Consider the following 21,658-nt stretch of genomic DNA (forward strand, 5'->3'; position numbering starts at 1 on the left):
ATAATTACGAGATTTTGTATTGCCCCGGGAAGCTCAGCGAGCCCCCCGATACCCTATCCCGAGGTACATGTGCCAGCGCACAAGTGGGCCGACTCCAGGCTCCACATGATGCCCTCTGTCACCTGGGGGTCACCCGGTTCTTCCACTTCATCAAGGCCCGCAACCTGCCCTACTCCATTGAGGTCAGGACTGTCACCAGAGACTGCCAGGTCTGCACGGAGTGCAAACCGCACTTCTACCGGCCAGATCGAGCGTTCCTAGTGAAGGCCTTCCGCCCCTTTGAGCTCCTCAGCATGGATTTCAAAGGGCTCCTCCCCTCCACCGACCAAAACACGTACTTTCTGAACGTGGTCGACGAGTACTCCCGGTTTCCCTTCGCCATCCCATGCCCCGATATGACTTCTGCCATGGTCATTAAAGCACTCCACAGCATCTTTGCCCTGTTCGGTTTCCCCGCTTACGTCCACAGCGATTGGGGATCCTCCTTTATGAGCGATGAGCTGCGTCAGTTCTTGCTCAGCAAGGGCATTGCCTCGAGCAGGACGACCAGCTACAACCCCCGGGGAAACGGGCAGGTGGAGAGGGAGAACGGGACGGTCTGGAAGACCGTCCTGCTGGCCCTACGGTCTAAGAATCTCCCGGTCTCCCACTGGCAGGATGTCCTCCCCGATGCGCTCCACTCCATCAGATCGCTCCTCTGCACTGCAACTAACGGAACCCCCCATGAATGTCTCTTTGCCTTCCCCAGGAGGTCCACCTCCGGGGTCTCGCTCCCAACATGGCTGGCAGTTCCTGAACCCGTCCTTCTTCGCAACACGTGCGGACCCGTAAGTCGGACCCGTTGGTCGAAAGAGTCCAACTACTGCACGCGAACCCGCAGGACGCCTACATGGCGCACCCCGATGGCCGCCAGGACACAGTCTCCCTCCGGGACCCGGCACCCGCTGGATCCCCACCCACGGCCCACCACCCGACATCCTCCCCTCCGGTTGCCCCTGCGCCACTCACCCTCCCCCCAGCGCACCTCACCGCAGCCCCCGCCCCAGGAGGATCCGTCCTCCCACTGGTTCCACTCGGGGGCGATGAAGACGAGGACAACACGCTCCCGGAGTCGCAGGTGACCAAGTCGGCGCCCACATCACCACCAGGACTGAGACGATCACAGTGGAGGATCAAGGCCCTCGACAGACTGAACTTGTAAATTTTTCCACCACCCCCGCCGGACTCTTTTTCTAACAGGGGATGAATGTGGTAGTCACCACTAACTGTATTAGATGTAGTACGGTAAGACTCCTGTCCTAGAGGTACATGGATAAACCGGCCTGCTGGCTCCGCCCAGTAGGCAGTGTATAAATGTGTGTGCTCGCTGGTGCTGCTCCCATTCTCGTAGCAGCTACAGGAGGCCACACATCTTTGCTCAATAAAGCCTCGATTATTCACTACTCTCGTCTTTGTAGTAATTGATAGTGCATCAATGAGGAAAAGCATTTTTCATGCGGCAACTGATTTGGATCTGGAATCCACTGCCTTCGAATGCAATGAAGCAGGGGTTGGCTAGGCAGCTGGTTTGTGATGCAGAGTGAGGCCAGCAGCATGATTTCAATTCCTGTACTGGTTGAGGTTATTCATAAAGGCCCCCTTTCTCAACCTTGAGGAGTGGTGATCCTCAGGTTAAATCACCACCAGTCAGCTCTTCCCCCTTCAAAGGAGAAAGCAGCCTACAGAGCAGGTTTAACCGAGGCATTCAAGAAGGAATTGGATTGCTATCTGGAAAAGGAAGAAAGTGCAGGGCTAAGGGGAAAGGCAGGGAAGTGGGACTACGTAAATTGCTCCTATGGCACAGGCAGGGCAGGCTGAATGGCTGTAACAATTCTGCGATTCTATGAGTATTGGAACTATGAATGACCTTTATTGCTGCTGCCATTGGTTAATTGTTTATTTCTCATTTGGCAGTATAATAATCTAATAATAGATATAATAAATTTTGGATACTGACATAAGGGAAATTTCCATGAGAATCAGTTGGCAAGTACAGTGCCATCGCACTGTTCAGCTCCTTCTACTTTACAAGCAGCAGAGACCAAATGATACGTAAAATAGTCCCTGAAATAACCTTTGCTGAGCAGTAATTGGTGTGACTTTGTCTTGGATTCTTTTCAAAATTGGGCCGTATTCATGCTGTAAATCAAATAATAAGTTCAAACAACCACAGGAAATAATAAAAACAATACACACTTATGAATTAGGTCACATTTCAATTTACATATCTTGGCTGAAAGTGGGACAGAATCATTGTAGTCATTGGACCAATCCATTATCCAAAACATGAAATAGTAGATAACCTTAAAATGTATATTATTTGTATTAAATAAATAGATAAACAGTGCACAGTTTACAAAATTTTATTTTTTTATATATAGTAAATATCTTAAAATTTATTCCAGTTGTTTAAGAGTTTTCTCAGAAAAAGCTTATTACATTTGTAAGCCATATTGTCACATACAGTCTGTTATTGTACTCTAAGTATTGGAAGATCCTAACAAGTCCTGGACCCTCTGACAGGATGACTAAGTATGTGGAGTAACTCATGTCCAACTCAGAAGCACTAAAATACTGTATGTAAATACTATAGTCCAGGGTCAAATATATTGCATTCACAGTGACATCTCTCAAATACGGTTCAGTTCAGAGTTAGTTTAAGTGTTGTATTGATTTCTATGGTTTCTAAGCTTTTAAGGAATAGATCAACCTTGGCACAGTCAAGATAGATTATTGGTTTTGAAAACAATTTAATTGAGCCCAAACTTATAAGAAAATGCACCAGCAATCAGCATTTCTTTTCAGGCAAGAGTTTTTGTCCTAGCAGTGTCTGTGCTTCTTCTTTATTAATTTATGATGCTTATTCATATGTTATATCATTACACTAGCTTTTAGGTACAAGCCGTAAAGTGCTGCAAAGTAAGTTATTTGGGCAAAGTTAAATTGTGTGCAAATGCATTCTCTTCTGAACAATTCAATCATGTTATGAATTGCAAATACATTGAAAAAGATTGAACTGGCCCTGAAATTAAATAATAGCCCTGAGGAATTCAATCTACCATTGATAATGTGGTAATTGTTTAGATTCAGTGCCCAATGGGTATACAAAATTAACAATTATGATAGAAGATGAAGCAGTAGTTAGAAAATGATATAAAACTAAAAACTTGAATATTTCAAATTAACAAAAATTACCAACTCGTATGAAAGAAAGAGAGCCATGTATAAATTGATATTTAGTCTGAGTATAATATTCTTGGCTCTTTGTCATTCACCCCTTAATTAATTTCTGACCAAATTCAAGTAACAGACAGCCCATTTTAAATACACGATGATACAAGTAAATATGTATTTTTCAATGTGCTCAAATACCAATGTCGAGATTTTCAATGGTTTAGTCAGTAAATTTAAATTATCAAACATTCAGAATGGACAGATTTCAAGAGTTATGTATTTTTCAACTCATCTTTATGCTCAAAGACAGCTTGTATAAATTGTTTGAAGACTCTGTCCATATAAGTGGCCCATCGTGGAAATATTCCTTCCAAGAAGCCGATGTGTCCCCCATGTGCAGTTAGTAATAATGCAACCTTTGGGTTCTGTTTGGCAGACTGCGTAGGTATGGCTAAAAGAAATACAAATGTCAGAGCAGTAATGCATGAACTTTTTGCAAGCCATTCAACAAATAAACAATAGAGGAGCACACTGAAGAGCAATGCTCATGAGAAATGCTTTAATTTAGGAAATAATTTTCACATACAAATCCACTTCAACTCACTGCACTGTAATCTAGCAAAAGTAAAATTAATCCTATGAGTAATATTTTAGTTTACAAGTTAAAGACATAGTTAAGATTAAATTTGGTTCTCTTCTCTGAATATCACAGAACATGCCGCTGAAAGTCTGCAATGAAATAACGAGTATTTGGATGTTTGATACATTTTTCATTATTTACCATCCCTGCTATTTGGCCTGAAGTGTTAACCTGTTTGAAGTGAATTGCTGAACACTGCCATTTAAAACAATGGAGCTATGCAAATTCAGATGAATGTATTCACCATTTCTGTGCTAATACTGTCACAATGTCATTGCAGATCCTAATTACCCCAGAGTCCATCTCCACAAGAACACTGTTGGTGACTGCTGGCCTGGACTCACTCTCCTACTGATTGTCTTTCCTGTCAGGGAAACGCAGCTTCTGTGTCGGAGGCAGCTAGATTTCCCAAGGGCCTGAGTGATGAGCTGTATCAGGATGCCCAACTGGCTTTGTCTGTTTCAGGGTAATGGGGCCCGATGAACAGTGAGGTTCAGCCTGACATCTCTGAGCAGACGTTCAGGTGCACCTAGTCATTTTGGGCCAATTTCCATCACACTCCCAATTTGTCCCCTATCGGGGGAACATGTCTGCTCCACCTGATTCCATAAAAGGATAAAACCTTCACTTACCTTTTCTCCAGCAGCCTTGGAGGTGGTGAAAAACTAAGCACGCACAATGCTCACTCCCTTATAGTGTATTTAGCAGCAACATCCTAAAACAGATATCACAATCCTAATTCTCAAATTCAAGGTCTCAAATTCCCATCTCCTAGCCTATGTGCCCTGAATAAATGGAAGATGCCAGCTTTTAATTTGACAGCCGACACACTTGTGAGAGAACTTGGTCGGGATTCTCCGGCCCGCGACGGGCCGAGTGGCTGCCCGTTTTCGGCCAGTCCCGCCGGCGTAAATCACAACCGGTCCTTACCGGCGGGACCTGGCTCCACGGGCGGCCTGCAGAGTGGGGGGATATGGCCCCGGGGGGTGCCCCCACAGTGGCCTGGCCCGCGACCGGGACCCACCGATCCGCAGGCGGGCCTGTGCCGTGGGGGCACTCTTTCCCTCCACACTAGCCGCTGTCAACCTCCGCCATGGCCGGTGCGGAAAATAATCCCTCTGCGCATGCGCTGGGATGGCGCCAGCACACGCTGGCGCTCCCGCGCAGGCGCCAACTCGTGCCAGCTGGCGCGGCACCAAACACTCCGGCGCTGGCCTAGCCCCTGAAGGTGCAGAGGATTCCGCACCTTCGGGTCAGCCCAGCGCCAGAGTGGCCCGCCCTATATTTGAGAGCAATTTCTGCTGTATCAATTCTTCTTGAAAAGCAAAACATGTGTGCAACTGCTTTAATATTTAAATGAATGGAGGTGTTAAATATTGGGTTAATTTTTAAAATATTCCGACTGTCGCAATTGTTTTGCGATATTATTGAGAAGAGTTTTGTCTGGATTGTCTGGTGCAGAAAATAGCAGAAAATCAAATGGTTTGGATCAAATCACACAAGCTTCTTTACAGGTATGTGCCCCTTTAACCTGACTGATTTTCTGATATTTTCCCTTAAGTGTGGAGAACAATAGTAATTTGACATGTTTTATTGTAAAAGCTACTTGAGCAGAACTTAATTCAAGATGAATATTTTTCAATGGCCGGAATTCTCCGATCATCGGGATTCACTTTTCCGCTGGCAGCCCACCCCAGCTAGCGGGTTTCGCGGCGGCGTGGCGTGGTTTCAATGGGAAATCCAATTGACAAGTGGCGGGCAGATAGAATCCTGCAGCCAGCGTGTGACGCGCGGCCGAGAAGCATGTGGCTGGGGGAATGGAGAATCCAGCCCAATTGTATTTTACTCTTTTCCTTTCATCCCTGCTCTGAGAGAATTATTATTTTTATTATGCAAGATTACTCTGGTGTTTAGAGCCACAGCAGGAACAGAGATGGTGACCAACGGGTCTCCCTCATGACCCCGGCAGAGGTCTGGGGTCTATGGAGCCGTGTGGTCGGGGTGAGGATGCAGAGCAAGGTTTGCCAACACAACTGGCTCGCTGGATGGCACTCTGCGAGAAGGCAGAACACACAAGAATGGGGGAGGCTTGTGGGATTTGAGGGTCCCGGGATGGTAGCCCCAACTGATTGTCGGTCTCTCTCCTTCTCCAATTCCTTACATGAATGGTGGTGTCAGTCCTGCAGCTGCTGCCCTCGTGTTGCTGGTGGCAGCTCAGGCGGTCAGATGCCGGAGAAGGCAGCAGCGACCACCCAGTCTGCACCCCATGTGCAGGGGACCATCACACACCCTGAGGACCCAGCTGCCCATCAGATTAAGGAGGAATTCAGAGGTGGAGGCCAACGACGGTCCAAAGTGTACAAGCGTTGTTGGTCTTTCAATGAGATGACAGACAGAATGTTCTGCAGAAGCCTGGTGGACTCCATGGGATTCAGGGCATCTGGCTCTGGCAGTCCTGGTGGCATCCCACTGTCTGCATCATGGTGTTAACGTCTTCAGCGATGCTCCTCAGTGACTGGGCCATGCTCTGCAGTGCCTCGGCAATGCCCACCTGCATCTGGGATATGTCCCTCAGCAATTGGGACATGATATCAAGGCACTCAGCCATGGTCGTCACAGACTGAACCATGACTAGGCCACCGCTCAAGACACGAACGTCGTGCTCCAGGCTTTCTACTGCGGTCTCCACCCTAGCAGTGTTGGCCTCAGTGCCATGCATGGTTGGCATCATCTCCTGCGCTCGAAGGCTTTGGGACTCCTCCAATCGGTTGTGCACTCACTGGAATGTACCCGACATCTCTTATTGAATGCCACGGCTGCATCCCTGCTTGTTTCACCTGGGTATTTTGGCAGTGCCAGCCTGGCATCCTGGCAGCACCACCTGTGGGCAGGGGCACTGCCAGGGAGTCAGACTGGCACTGTCAGGGTGCTTGGATGTTGAGGGGTGTGGGGGTCCTGGGGACCCCCTTACAGTGAGTTGAGGCTGGGTGGGGGGCTGGGCTCAAGGGTTGCACCAGGGGCTCGAGAAATCGGGACACTATTTTTAAATGGGACTAAATGCGGCTTCGGCTGCGCGTTCTCCGCTGAAGCCCCGTATCTACCCAGAGTCAGGTTAGATAGTGTGTTTTTCAGCGCTGCGAGCGCTGGCTAACACACAGCTCAACGCGCTTGCCATGGAACATAGTTCCCCTTTGGTTCGATCGCGCCTTTGGATGTTATACTGGGGCACCATTTATTTCATATCTGTACTGTTTTCCTGTTGTGGGGTGCCCTAGAGAGTTAAATCACGTAACCCTCCTCTAGCATGCTTCCAACAGCACTTCTGCTGCTGCATGTTCAATTTATGAGGCACATGCCTTGGCTGCATTCTAGCTATCTTAATAGGAATTGGATATGCTGACCACAAAAACGCAGATCGTTAAGCTACTATTGCAGATCGTTCATTCCCTGCATCAGCACTGGATAACCTGCTTCCAAAACAGCAACCTCCCAATTACATACCAGGAGCTCATTATGCATTGATGAATGAGACCTGATAAAGGAATAATAATAATAATCTTTACTAGTGTCACAAGTAGGCTTATATTAACAATGCAAGGAAGTTACTGTGAAAATCCCCTAGTCGCCACACTCCAGCGCCTGTTCGGGTACACTGAGGGAGAATTCAGAATGTCCAATTCACCTAACAGCACACCTTTCGGTACTTGTGGGAGGAAACCGGAGCACCCGGAGGAAATCCACGCAGGCACGAGGAGACGGTGCAGACTCCGCACAGACAGTGACCCAAGCCAGGAATTGAACCTGGGACCCTAGCGCTGTGAAGCAACAGTGCTAAATACTGTGCTGCCGCCGTGCTCAGACCCCACTGGGAAGGAAACCCTCAGTAAAAGATTGCTGGTGTTTTCAGCTGACCAATGAAAAGTGGTCACTTAATTTCCTTTTTTACAAAATATAATATCGGTTTATGTGCAAATTTAAAATGCATAAATTATAAGGCAACATCCATTGACATTTTAGATATTAATGTCTGTGAGCAGATATTTGAAAACTGCAAGAAACACAAAGCTCATTCCACCATTCAGCAGCTGGCACAGAACAAAATCAATGCAAGGCACTTTTCAAGGGCAACAGACGTTCAGAGAACCACAAATTAATTTAACATAGCTATTCCATTTGTCATGAAATCAAGGTCAACAATTTCAATTTTGCTTTCCATCAGCGAGAATTATAAGCCTTATGATATGCCATGCTCTATTACATCTAGAACTCTGCATTTTTTATTTTTAGGACTGGAAGATTTTCCAGGTAATTAGTTCAGAATTCCATGTAACAAATACAGGCTTTCAAAAGCAGATTAAAAATCTGAACAAAAAGAAAAGAATTGTTGGAGATCACTGAAAGAATTATGTTCGGCAGTTGAAGAAGCGTATTGCAGGAATATGTTCTGCAAGATATGCGGGGTGAAATGTTCTCACTTTTGCAGAGTCCTGGCTGGGGTGAATAAACTGACGTGCAGCACACGAGCTGCACAGCCGGCTTTTCAGGCGAGGTAATCCAACACTTGGTGCAAACAAATCTACAGGGGTGACCCATGCTGTCACGATGGCGGAGAGGGGCCAGGAAAAGCCAGCAAAACTGGGAATCCTGAGTTCAGAGCACCCCATGTATACACACACGAGGGGGTTGTGCTCCCCATGGAGCTCCCCAGAGGAGCTCCCGGTACTGCCTCTGCACAAACACACCATATTTTTCTCTCCTGGAGAGCAGGCAGATTTGGGGTTCTCAGAGTCCTGATACAGCATTGGAGGAGTGCAGGTTCTGAGGCTGGTTGGTTAGAAGTCCCACGCCTTGGTTTGCTGGGACATTGTCCCAGATTTCCAACTATTATTTTAAAAAATATATATTTTATTAAAGTTTTCAAACACAATTTTTTCCCTTACAAATCCAAAAAAAAATAAAGGTAACATGATAACTGCAATATAACATTGTTGAACTAACATGGTAAACTAACCAAATAACACAAAGTAATACTCCCCCCCGCCCCCTCTCCTCCTCCAAAAACCCAAACCCCGACCCACACCCCCGAAAGCACCCTGTCCTGGATCTCTTGTGTCGGGAGCAGCGGAAATTCCCTCACCAGTTGTTTCGTGAACGCTCTCACCTGCATATATCTAAAGAAATTTCCCCGGGGCAGCTCATACTTTTCCTCAAGCGCTCCCAAGCTCGCAAACGTCCCGTCTATAAATAAATCTCCCACTTTCCTGATTCCTACCCGGTGCCAGCTCTGGAATCCTCCGTCCAGCCTCCCTGGGGCAAACCTATGGTTGTTCCTGATCGGGGACCACACCGAGGCTCCCAGCACACCCCTCTGTCGCCTCCATTGCCCCCAGATACTTAATGTTTCCGCCACCACTGGGTTTGTGGTAAATTTTTGGGGGGAGAGCGGTAGTGGCGCCGTCACCAGCGCTTTTAAACTCGTCCCTTTGCAGGGCTTCATCTCCAACCTTTTCCACGCCGCTCCCTCTCCCTCTATCATCCATTTACGAATCATCGCCACGTTGGCGGCCCAGTAGTAGTCGCCCAAATTCGGCAACGCCAGTCCCCCTCTGTCTCTGCTACGTTGTAGGAACCCCCTCCTTACCCTCGGGGCCTTCCCTGCCCACACGAAGCTCGTGATGCTCCTATCTATTTTTTTAAAGAAGGCCTTAGTGATCAGTATAGGGAGACATTGGAACACAAATAGGAACCTCGGGAGGACCATCATCTTTATTGCCTGCACTCTGCCCGCCAGTGACAGCGGCTGCATGTCCCACCTTTTGAAATCCTCTTCCATTTGTTCCACCAGCCGTGTCAGTTTGAGTCTGTGTAAGGTTCCCCAGCTCCTGGCTATCTGAATCCCCAGGTATCGGAAGTTTCTTTCCACTCTCCTTAGCGGTAGGCCATCTATCCCTCTACTCTGGTCCCCAGGGTGTATCACAAAAAGTTCACTCTTTCCCATGTTAAGTCTATATCCCGAGAAATCTCCAAACTCCCTCAATATCTGCATGACCTCAGTCATCCCCCCCACTGGGTCCGCCACATACAGCAGTAGGTCATCCGCGTAGAGTGACACTCGGGTGTTCCTCTCCCCCTCTAATCACCCCTCTCCATTTTCTGGAGTCTCTCAGCGCTATGGCCAGTGGTTCAATTGCCAGCGCGAACAGTAATGGGGACAACGGGCATATCCCTGTCTTGTTCCCCTGTGTAGTCGAAAATACTCCGACCTTTGCCGACCTGTGACCACACTTGCCGTTGGGGCCCCATAGAGGAGTTTAACTCAGCTGACAAACCCGTCCCCGAACCTCCTCAGCACCTCCCATAGATACTCCCACTCCACCCTATCAAATGCCTTCTCTGCATCCATTGCCGCCACTATCTCTGCCTCCCCCTCTGCTGGGGGCATCATTATCACCCCTAATAGCCGTCGCACGTTGACATTTAGTTGTCTCCCCTTTACGAACCCTGTCTGGTCTTCGTGCACCACCCCCGGGACACAATCCTCTATCCTCGTTGCCAGCACCTTTGCTAGCAACTTGGCGTCCACATTTAGCAGTGAGATAGGCCTATAGGACCCGCACTGCAGCGGATCTTTATCCCGCTTCAAGATTAGCGATATCGTCGCCTCCGACATTGTCGGGGGTAGGGTCCCCCCTTCTCTGGCCTCGTTAAAGGTCCTTACCAGCAGCGGGGCCAACAAGTCCACATATTTTCTATAGAATTACACCGGGAACCCATCTGGTCCCGGGGCCTTCCCTGCCTGCATGTTCCCCAGCCCCTTGGTAACCTCGTCCACCCCAATCGGCGCCCCCAGGCCTTCCACCTCCTGCTCCTCCACCCTCGGGAACCTTAATTGGTCCAAAAACTGCCGCATCTCCTCTTTTCCCTCTGGGGGTTGGGACCTATATAGTCTCTCGCAAAAGGTCTTAAACACCTCGTTTATCTTCCCTGCTCTCCGCACCGTAGCTCCCATTTAATCCCTAATTCCCCCTATCTCCCTCGCCGCTGTCCTCTTTCGCAGCTGATGGGCCAACAGGCGACTCGCCTTTTCCCCATATTCATATCTCATCCCCTGTGCCTTCCTCCACTGTGCCTCCGCCCTACTTGTGGTCAACAGGTCGAACTCCATCTGGACTCGTCGCCTCTCCCTGTATAGTCCTTCATCCGGGGCCTCCGCGTATTCTTTATCTACCCTCAAAATCTCCCCCAGTAGTCTTTCCCTTTCCTTGGCCTCTATTTTCCCTTTGTGGGCCCTGATGGAGATCAGCTCTCCTCTGACCACCGCCTTTAGTGCTTCCCATACTACTCCCACTCAGACCTCCCCGTTGTCATTGGCCTCCAGGTACCTTTCGATACATCCCCGCACCCTTCCGCAGACTCCCTCATCCGCCAGTAATCCCACATCCAGTCGCCAGAGTGAACGCTGCTCCCTCTCCTCTCCTAGTTCCAGGTCCACCCAGTGTGGGGCATGATCTGAAACAGCTATGGCTGAGTACTCAGTTCCTTCCACCCTCGAGATCAGTGATCAGTGCATCTCCTGAAGCATGGCCACGTCTGCCCTCAGTCCTTTCAAGTGCGCGAACACTCGGGCCCTTTTAATCGGCCCATTTAGGCCTCTCACGTTCCACGTGATCAGCCGAACTGGGGGGGCTACCTGCCCCCCTCCCCTGTCGACTAGCCATCACCCTCTCTAGGCCAGTCCCACGTCCCGGTTCCGCGCACCCACCCGTTCCCCAGGCGGCGCATTCCCGCCCCGACCACCTTTTCTTTTACCAGTTCCTCTTCGATCTCTGCAGCAGCAACCTAGTTATCCTCCCCCCCCCCCCCCCCCCCCCCCCCCGCCCCCTGCTAGATCCCCATCTAGCATGATTACTCCCCCCATATTGCTTCCGAAAGTCAGCTGTCTTCAACTGACCCCGGCTTCTCCCGCTCTCTCCTTGACCCTCCCGTGTGGGGAACTCCCATCTACCTTGCGCCTATCTTCCTGCCATCATCTTTCTGGCGCGGGAACAAGAACAATAAGCCCCGTGTTCTCTAGAGCCGTCCCGCCCCTTGTGGCGCAGCTCCCTCTGCCGCCCCACTCCCATTCCCCATCCCCCGCCTATGTCTCTTCTTCCCCCCCACCGGCGCCCACATTTCTTAGTGTCCCCCCCCTCCCCAATTTACATCTCTATATACATCAGCATGGTCGTTTCCCCTCCAACATCAGTCCCTCAGTTCTGATCCAGTTTCTCGTTCTTAATGAAGGTCCATGCTTCTTCCGCCGTTTCGAAGTAGTGATGCCTTTCCTGGTGCGTGACCCACAGTCGCGCCGGCTGCAACATCCCGAACTTCACCTTCTTCTTGTGTAGCACCTCTTTGGCTCGATTAAAACTCGCCCTCCTTCTCGCCACCTCCGCACTCCAATCCTGGTACACCCGTACCACCGCATTCTCCCATCTACTACTTTGTACCTTTTTGGCCCATCTCAGAACCACCTCTCTGTCATTGAAGCGATGAAATCGCACGATCGTTGCACTAGGTGGTTCTCCCGCCTTTGGTCTCCTCGCAGGGACCCGATGGGCCCCTTCCACTTCCAAGGGGCCCGAGGGGGCCTCAGCTCCCATTAGCGAGCGTAGCATCGTGCTCACGTAAGCCCCGCCGTCCGCTCCTTCCACTCCCTCGGGGAGACCCAGGATCCGAAGGTTCTTTCTCCGTGATCTGTTTTCTAGGACTTCAATCCTTTCAATGCACTTTTTGTGGAGCGCCTCGTGCGTCTGCGTTTTGATCGCCAGGCCCAGGATCTCGTCCTCGTTGTCCGTCACCTTCTGCTCCACCACACGGAGCTCCATCTCCTGGGTCTTTTGTGCCTCCTTAAGCCCCTCAATTGTTTGTAGCATCGGGGCCAGCACCTCCTTCTTAAGCAGCTCCACACACCGTCTCAAAAATTCGTCTTGGTCCGGCCCCCATGTCGCCTGGGCTCTCTCCGCCGCCATCTTGCTCCTTTTTCCTTCTGCCCCTGTCCTCGAGGATTCTTCGCGATCTGGCCGCCGCCGCCGCCGATATTTTTCTTTTTCGTTGGGGGGGACTCCCTGTTGTCTCACCCCACACCGGGTTTCGTCCCGAAAAAATTCCCCGTTGGGGCTCTTAAAAGAGCCCGAAGGTCCGTTTGAGCTGGAGCCGCCGAAACGTGCGGCTTAGCTGGTCATCGCCGCAACCGGAAGTCGATTTCCAACTATTATGATCTACATAGAGACAGACAACTTTTGGAAAGAGATTTATCATAGAATCATAGATTTACAGTGCAGAAGGAGGCCATTCGGCCCATCAAGTCTGCACCGGTCCTTACAAAGAGCACCCTACTCAAGCCCACGTATCTACCCTATCCCCCACTCAAACTTTTTGGACACTAAGGGCAATTTAGCATGGCCAATCCACCTAACCTGCACATCTTTGGACTCTGGGAGGAAACCGGAGCACCCGGAGGAAACCCACGCAGACACGGGGAGAATGTGCAGACTCCGCACAGACAGTGACTCAAGCTGGGAATCGAACCTGGGATCCTGGAGCTGTGAAGCAATTGTGCTAACCACTATGCTACCGTGCTGCCCAATTTAAATTTCTACTTACTGGCTGAAAGAACAACATGGTATGATTTCACATATTACTGTAACAAATTTACTGCTGACTAAACACTGTTTTTGTTTAGTGGGCAACTTGTTCTTTAAACTGCAGAGAGGAACATTCCCCTTTATACTTATCACATGTTGCCCTCCCCATAGAATTTCAGTCCTCAGAGCAAGCAGTTCCCAGTTTCCGACGAGATCTTGTGATCCCGTTTCCAGCTATCTTCCTCAGTTCTGGGAATTCCTTAAATCCACCACTAGCAGTATGTATTTCTGATGATCTCTCTCTCTTACATCCCCCCGCCCCCCAAACCGTCACGGGAGAATGAATTTACTGGAATTGCTAAAGGGTAACAGGATGCACCTGTTCAACTAGAGACCATCTCCCTCCCACACCTGCCATGGTAGCTTGAAAAACCAAACAGCCTGTTCCCTCTGCTGACCACACAAAACTGCTGTCTGTCTGTGATATTTATTGATTTGTAGACAAGCCAGTAACCTGATTTTAAAAATGGCTTCCTCTGACCTCCTCTCCATGGGAATATGAAACACATTGGGCGGGATTCTCCGGTCGGTGGTGATGCGGAAATCGCGTTAGGCGGTCGCCAGAGATTCCCCGTTTGCGCCGAAATCGGGACCGGTGCCGCTTTCGCAATGCTCCCCCCGTCGAAACCGCCCACGTTGGGATGGCCTCAGGACATCCCCTGAGGCCCTCGCCCGATGCTCCGCCCCTGATGCTCCACCCCCAATGGGCCGGGTTCCCGCTGGCGTGGAACACTTGTCCTTTCTTTTTCATGAACCCGCCAGTCAGGGGGGTGCTGTTCCACGGGCAGGGGGGGAGCTTTGGTGAGGGCTGGGGGCACTGGTGGCGGGTGTTTCGAGGGTGGTGAAGCTGATTACAGTTTTTGGCAGGCCTGGTCCGTGCGCGGCTGACGCCATGTTGCATGTGCGACCACGGACCCGGCAATTCTCCGGCCATATGGGCAGGTAAAGCTGGGGGCTTTACGCTGCATGCCTGCTATCCCCCCACCAGACGGAGGATCGGTGCACCTTTTGAGCCTTTTTTCGAGCATAAAACGCCTCTGTTCCCACACCGGCAACAGCACTTAGCCTTCAAATTGGAGAATCCTGCCCATTAACCTTGCATCCAGGTAGAAATGCTGATAGTCTATTGTTGACCCCAATTCCTTTTCATCTTCAAAGTATGTGGACAATTTACATAAGGTTATTTACTACCTAATACCTACAATACCATTCTGGGACTTTGGGAGACTCAGAGTTTACCCATTGTAAACTCAGAGATGGCTACCATTACTTCCAAGAGTAAACATCCTGTACCTTCTTCTAATAAGCAAACAATCCAGGTCTACCGTCCCCAGACATGAGACTGCAAACAGGGCACAATACCCCCTTCATTTAACCTAAATTTACAGCTACAATCCTAAAACTTAATAATCGCCTAAACCCCATAAATTTAACACATAATAATTATTGTGCTCCCTAACCTTCACCCCCACTCACCTTGACATGCGCCATTGCCACTCTAGGCCCCTTATGCCCCCTCTATGTCCTTCATGCCAACCATGTCCCCTCAAAATCCCCATGCCCTTTCCATAACCCCACCTATAGACACTCACCCAGTATCCATTATGGCAGGGGTTCCCCAACTGGGGTCTGTGGACCCCTTGAGGTCCATGAAGGGTTTCCAGTGAACTGCAGCCGCCACGTGTCTGGTAAACACCAGTTTGAAAGGGGAAACCGACCAAATTTCAAAAAGAAATACAGCAATGAAATCGGCCAATTAGAGCAAGGTCTCTTGGAGCACTAGGTGCTGATAGGCTGACTAATGAGAATCAGCTTTCCAGCATTATTCCTCCCATTAATAATGACAAAAGGTAAAACTAAGTACTTTTTTAATAAAGAGAACTTTTTAATTATTACCAGAATATCCATTCTTAAAGTGGGTACTACTTCCAGGGGTTGATGTTAAGGGGCAATGGGATGGTGGTGTGGCCAGAGGTTAATGTGACGGGGTTATGTTGGTGATGAATGTATTTGTGACTGTGTACCTCTTCCTAATATATACATAGATATAGCTGGAAGACTTGTCTACATTTGATTCCTTTGTTCACACCTGTTTTGGGGCAAAAAAGGGGCGTCAACATTATGAAGATGCTTGGTGTTCCCCAATGCTCTTGGGAAGTCACAAGGGGTTCTGTAGCGCAAAAGGTTTCATAGATTAGCATAGAATTTACAGTGCAGAAGGAGGCCATTTGGCCCATTGAGTCTGCACCGGCTCTTGGAAAGAGCACCCTACCCAAAGTCGACACCTCCACCCTATCCCCATAACCCAGTAACCCCAGCCAACACTAAGGGCAATTTTGGACACTAAGGGCAATTTATCATGGCCAATCCACCTAACCTGCACATCTTTGGACTGTGGGAGGAAACCGGAGCACCCGGAGGAAACCCACGCACAAACGGGGAAGATGTGCAGACTCCGCACAGACAGTGACTCAAGCCGGAATCGAACCTGGGACCCTGGAGCTATGAAGCAATTGTGCTATCCACAATGCTACCGTGCTGCCCAATTTGGAAAAATTGACAGTGAAAATAAATTAACAGGCAATATAGCTGTCCTATTCAAAGACAATCCATACTGAGAAAAAGTTGTCATTCATAAAAGCCATTCATAAAATGTAAATCCCTTCAAGTGGTCACTTCATTGTAAAAACAAACTTATCCATTTACTACATCTAAGGCATATTATGCTTTAATAACCTCTTAAAGCTGTCAATCAAATTGTGAATGAAGTCCCCTGCTGAGATAAGTGAGTCACCCAGTCAAACATGTATATTAGCATCAGCTATCAAAGCAGCCAAAGAGACCAAATGGAAAATCAGTTGGCCTTTTGTAAGCCACAGCTACACTTTCATTTCCCTTTCATAGCAGATTGCCTGTCGATCAATGGAGTGAAGCGATGGCTTTACTTTTACTTTCAATAGCAGGACATTTTCAAAGCTATAGATCTTTGGATATTTAAATAACAACACAAAACATGACAGGAGAGTTTCCAGGACATTTCTGTAGAGTTTTGAAAGCATTATGGCACTTACTACATAGGGAAAAGTACTAAAATGCACAACATTTACACAATGGCAGTCATTGTAATAGTCAACTAATCTTTGCAAGACAGAGCCCTGTGATCAATCACTGTATTAAAAACTCATCTATATTACAATACAGGGGACTTAATTAATTTTCAGGGACTAGCACCATTTTGGTACTATGTGATGCTCTCCAAAGTGTGGGAAAAGGAAATTGATGCAGTGCGTTGGTATAGCTGAATACACCTGCAAGGCTCTGGGAATAGCAATTTTAAAAAAATGACAATTCCCCACGTATGTCGTTTTTAGGTGGAGTTTTGTGCTTGTTAAGAGGACAAGCTTAGATAGAAACAGATTAGCTTGTAGATGTAATGTGCACTGCATTTCTGCAGGCTCTTACTATCCTCTGCTGATGGTACTTTCCCAATCTGCTATTTCTCTGAGCATCCTACATATGCTCACCATTCTGCTCTCAAAATATACAGGCCAGATTTTCCGACGGCGTGGGGGTGTCAACAATGGGAAATCCCATTGGCCGGCTGCTGGGATGGAGAATCCCGCTGCCGGCAGGACGGAGAATCCCGCCCACAGTCTTTTCTTCTTAGGCAGACCCACCGATTCGAGGATGACTTCCTTCCACATTAAAATTGAGTTCTCAGGTGACTGAGGAGTCCAATGCACGACCTACATTCTCTGTTGGAGGTGGGGCAGACAGTGGTTGGCAAAGTGAGTGGGTCGGATGCCTGGGTTGCTATGCACTTCTTTCATTGTCGAAGCTTGGCTTCACCTGGCTCCCGGAATGAAACTAGTGTTCAGCTCCTTCCAGGATGCTTTTCCTCCACTTTGGGCAGCCTTGAGCCAGGGATTCCCAGATGTCAGTGGGAATATTGTACTTTTTGAAAGAGGCTTTGGGAGTGTCATTTCATTTGCCCTCCTGGGGCTTGTCTTTTTTGTCAAAGCCCTGAGTAGAGCGCTTGTTTCAGCAGTCTCATGTCAGGCATGCGGAAGTTGTGGCCCACCCACAACTGATTGAGCGTGGTCAGTGCCTCAATACTGGGGATGTTGGCCTGAGCAAGAACACTGGCTTTGGTGTGCCTATCCTGCCAATGAATTTTCAGGATCTTACAGAGGAAGCACTGATGGTACTTTTTCAGACTGATGGGGAGTGGAAATTGTTAGACGTGGAGAAATAGCTGCCAGAATGCAGGGATAGTTTAGCAAAGATGGTGCTCCAGGAACATTCATGTTGTCAAGAAAGTGCAGGTTCGGCATTTCCAAACACCAAAAATCTACATGTCAAACAAACTGAGCTGAGCTACAGCAGCCCAGAAAGGTTATAAGCAGCACTTTTAGCTTGCTACCACCTTTAACAAGTTGCAACCTCACTGATATACTGATATTTATTTTGGGAGCGACAACCCACAAATACAAAATGAATGTTGTCAATTGCCTACATTTGTCCTGTGCATTTGTGATTCCTTCATATGCTAGCTGCCAAACCCAAGTGATGCATGTCTATCACCTCATGAGCACAACTTCTTTCTCTGTCTGTCTTTCTCTCATCATGTTGGCTGCAACTCTGGACTTTTGCCGTACCTTAAAGTATTGCTGCAAAATCTCGCTGTAATTTCAAACTGTTACCAGCTAATGACAATCATTAGTATTTATCAATTTTGTTTCAAGTTCTATCTATCATAATTCTGATACAATATATTGCTTGCAATTTAAGTATACAATGTCAAGACCATTTATATATTGATTTTTGTTCCAACTTTCTTTTTCAACTTGTTATGGGTCAGGGTTTAGAGAATCCCAAAGTGTATCATGGAGTTCACCTGACCCACAACTTTTACTAGATGTGGTATGGGGAGCACACGGCTCACTCTATAGGTACGGTACAGCAGAAATGGACCAGCAATTTTAAAAACAAAACAATGTTTATTCTATGAACTCAAGTTAACTTTTTTTGAACAAACACCCCCAAAGAATACAACATTAAGTAACCTGTATGATGTCCTTTTACACCCAAAGACTTAACTCCTCCACAATCCTTTTAGCTGTAATATTACGTACTGGAATGGCCTATGGAAACCTAGTAGACAAATCCATTATAGTCAAAATATATTGATTCCCACTTTTTGTTTTCGGAAGCGGTCCTACGCAATCAATTGGGACCCTTGTAAAAGGTTCCTCAAATGCTGGAATGGGTATTAAGGGCGCTGGTTTTATCACTGCTTGAGGTTTCCCTATCACTTGACATGTGTGACATTATTGACAAAATTTTACGACCATCTTTATGTAGTCCAGGCCAATAAACATGTTTTTGGATTTTAGCTTGAGTTTTCATTATTCCCAAATGAACTCCCATTGGTACCTCATGTGCAACTCGCAACACCTCCTTTCTATACCCTACCGGCAATACTACTTGATGAACTTCTGCCCACTTTTCATCCGCCTGCATATGTAAAGGTCTCCATTTTCTCATCAAGACATTAATTTTACGGTAATAACATTCTGGTATACACTCAGATTCCTCTTCCGTATATGCTTTCTGATACATCCGTTTTATTTTTATAACTTTCTGTTATAACTCCGCCAATTTTCCTGAACTAAAAATAACCCCCTCATCCTCCACCTGTTCTTGTTCTTTTTCAACCATCTGATCAAAAATCGTTTCTGATAATTGCACTTCAATTTCATCTTCACTCTTTGATTTCTCCTCTTGTCTTAACCTATGACTTTGCGACCTTGTTACTACACAATCCGGAAAAATCCCAGGATATTCGTCCTTCAACACTTCAGTTGTCTGATATTCCACTGGCTTATCAACCACAGTAGGCATCACTCCCACCTGCGATCCAGCTATATCATTACCCAAGATAAACTGTATTCCTGGACAAGATAGTTTATCTATTACTCCTACTACCAATTCACCACTCTTCATTGGACTTTCCAACCTTACCTTATATAATGTAACGCTACTCCTCTCACCCTGAATTCCACATATTACCACCTTTTCTGACAACATGTTTCCCAAACTACATAAGTCCTCATCTCTTACCATTAAAGATTGACTAGCTCCCGTATCTCTTAAAATTGTGACTTCTTTACCTGCTCCTCCTGATACACATGAGTAAACTTTACCCCCACAAGTAAACTCTTTAAAGAGATCTGGCACTTTCTTATCAATCACCTCTTGATCAGGCTGTACAATCTTTTGCACCTACTTCGCTTCACTTGGGCTTTCCTTTACCACTTTAACAAACCCCACTGTCTTATCCTGTTTCACCATATCAGCCTTCCCAGTGCTTTTCTTCAACCACCAAAACTGCGACTTTACATGGCCTAGTTTATGACAGTGAAAACATTTGAAACTTTTAATTTCTCTTCCACCCTCCTGGATTTCTTTTTTAATCTGAGGTACACTCTCCTTATTATCTCCCATTTCACCTTTACCTCTACCACTTGAGTATTTCTCATATCCCTAGTTTCTATCCCTCACAGGCTGAAACTGATGTCAGAAACCAAGCTTTGATTTATGTACTAATTCATAATCATCTGCCATTTCTGCTGCTAATCTCGCAGTTTTAACCCTCTGCTCTTCCACATGAGTTCTCACTAGATCAGGAATTGAATTTTTAAACTCCTCCAAAAGTATACTTTCTCTGAGAGCTTCATACATTTGCTCTATTTTCAAAGCCCTTATCCACCTATCAAAATTATTCTGTTTGAGCCTTTCAAACTCCATGTATGTTTGATCAAATTCTTTCCTTAAATTTCTAAACCTTTGTCTATAAGCTTCAGGCACTAGTTCATAGGCACCTAAAATGGATTTCTTCACCTCCTCATACGACTCAGATACCTCCTCTGATAGTGATGCAAACTCTTCACTGGCCCTACCTACCAGCTTTGTTTGAATCAGTAATACCCACATGTCCTGTGGCCATTTCATTCATTTAGCCACCTTCTCAAATGAAATGAAAAGGCTTCTACCTCCTTCTCGTCAAACCTTGGCAATGCTTGGACATGTTTAAATAGATCCCCACCACGCCTTCGACTTCGACGGTCTTTCTCACTATCCTGATCACTATCATCCAACTGTACGTTTCCCTTTATGCCTGCCAATTTTATCCGACTGTCATGTTTCATGGCCATTTTCTGAAGTTCAAACTCTCTCTCTTTATCTTTTTCCCTGATCTGTAACTCCCTTTCTCTTTCTTTTTCCTCTCTATCTCTTTTGTATTCAAGCTGCTTTAATTATTTCTCATGTTCCATTTGTTTAAGTTGTAACTGAATTTTTGACATTTCCAATGAGTCAAACTGTATCTCAGGCAACTTTAAATGCTTAGCTACCACCATAATTATCTCATCTTTTTGCATTTTGTCAGGTAATATTAACTGCAATGTTTTTGCCAAATCTAACAGTCTGCTTTTAGTCTCTGTCGTGTGTGACTGTCTCCACCCCAAAAACTTCTGAGCATATGAAAGAGCCATTGTCCACAACACACATCCTACTTAAACTAAAATACCACACCTGAAAAGCAACCACAATATGCTCACCCCTCACTGTCTTTAAGTTCACTAAGCCAATCCAATAGATAGACTTTTGTCTACCAATTGTTATGGGTCAGGGGTTTAGAGAATCCCAAGGTATATCATGGAGTTCACCTTACCCACAACTTTTAATAGATTGTGGTATGGGGAGCACACGGCCCACTCTACAGGTATGGTACAGCAGGAATGGACCAGCACTTTCTAAAACAAAACAATGTTTGTTCTATGAACTCAAGTTAACCTTTTTAAAGCAAAGTGAACATCTTAGCAACCAGTAAATGAAATACACCCCCCAACGAATGCAACACTAAGTAACCTGTATGCTGTTCTTTTACACCCAAAGACTTAACAGACCTTTAAACAGAAGTACATCAGAGTTTACATTCACTATTGAAAACATTTATAATTCTTCTGAATTCACCAAATGATCAAGAGATAGTCCTTCATGGCAGAGAGCTCAACAATACAGCTGCTTTGGCTGACGTCAGCTGCAACACACTGAA

At 47.0% G+C, this 21,658-nt stretch overlaps 1 protein-coding gene across 3 annotated transcripts in view; it reads right to left on the reverse strand.

Moving 5' to 3' along the window:
* Nucleotides 1-2,387: 2,387 nt before the first annotated feature.
* abhd3 (abhydrolase domain containing 3, phospholipase) overlaps nt 2,388-21,658 on the reverse strand; it is a 154,615-nt gene continuing 135,344 nt past the window's right edge. For all 3 annotated transcript variants that reach the window (XM_072467891.1, XM_072467889.1, XM_072467890.1), the window contains one exon: nt 2,388-3,664. In XM_072467891.1, the coding sequence (XP_072323992.1) occupies nt 3,486-3,664 (179 nt within the window). In that variant the 3' untranslated portion in view covers nt 2,388-3,485. The remainder of the gene's footprint in view (nt 3,665-21,658) is intronic.

The sequence above is a fragment of the Scyliorhinus torazame genome, chromosome 11 (assembly GCF_047496885.1).
Source record: "Scyliorhinus torazame isolate Kashiwa2021f chromosome 11, sScyTor2.1, whole genome shotgun sequence".
NCBI classification, from domain to species: Eukaryota; Metazoa; Chordata; class Chondrichthyes; order Carcharhiniformes; family Scyliorhinidae; genus Scyliorhinus; species Scyliorhinus torazame.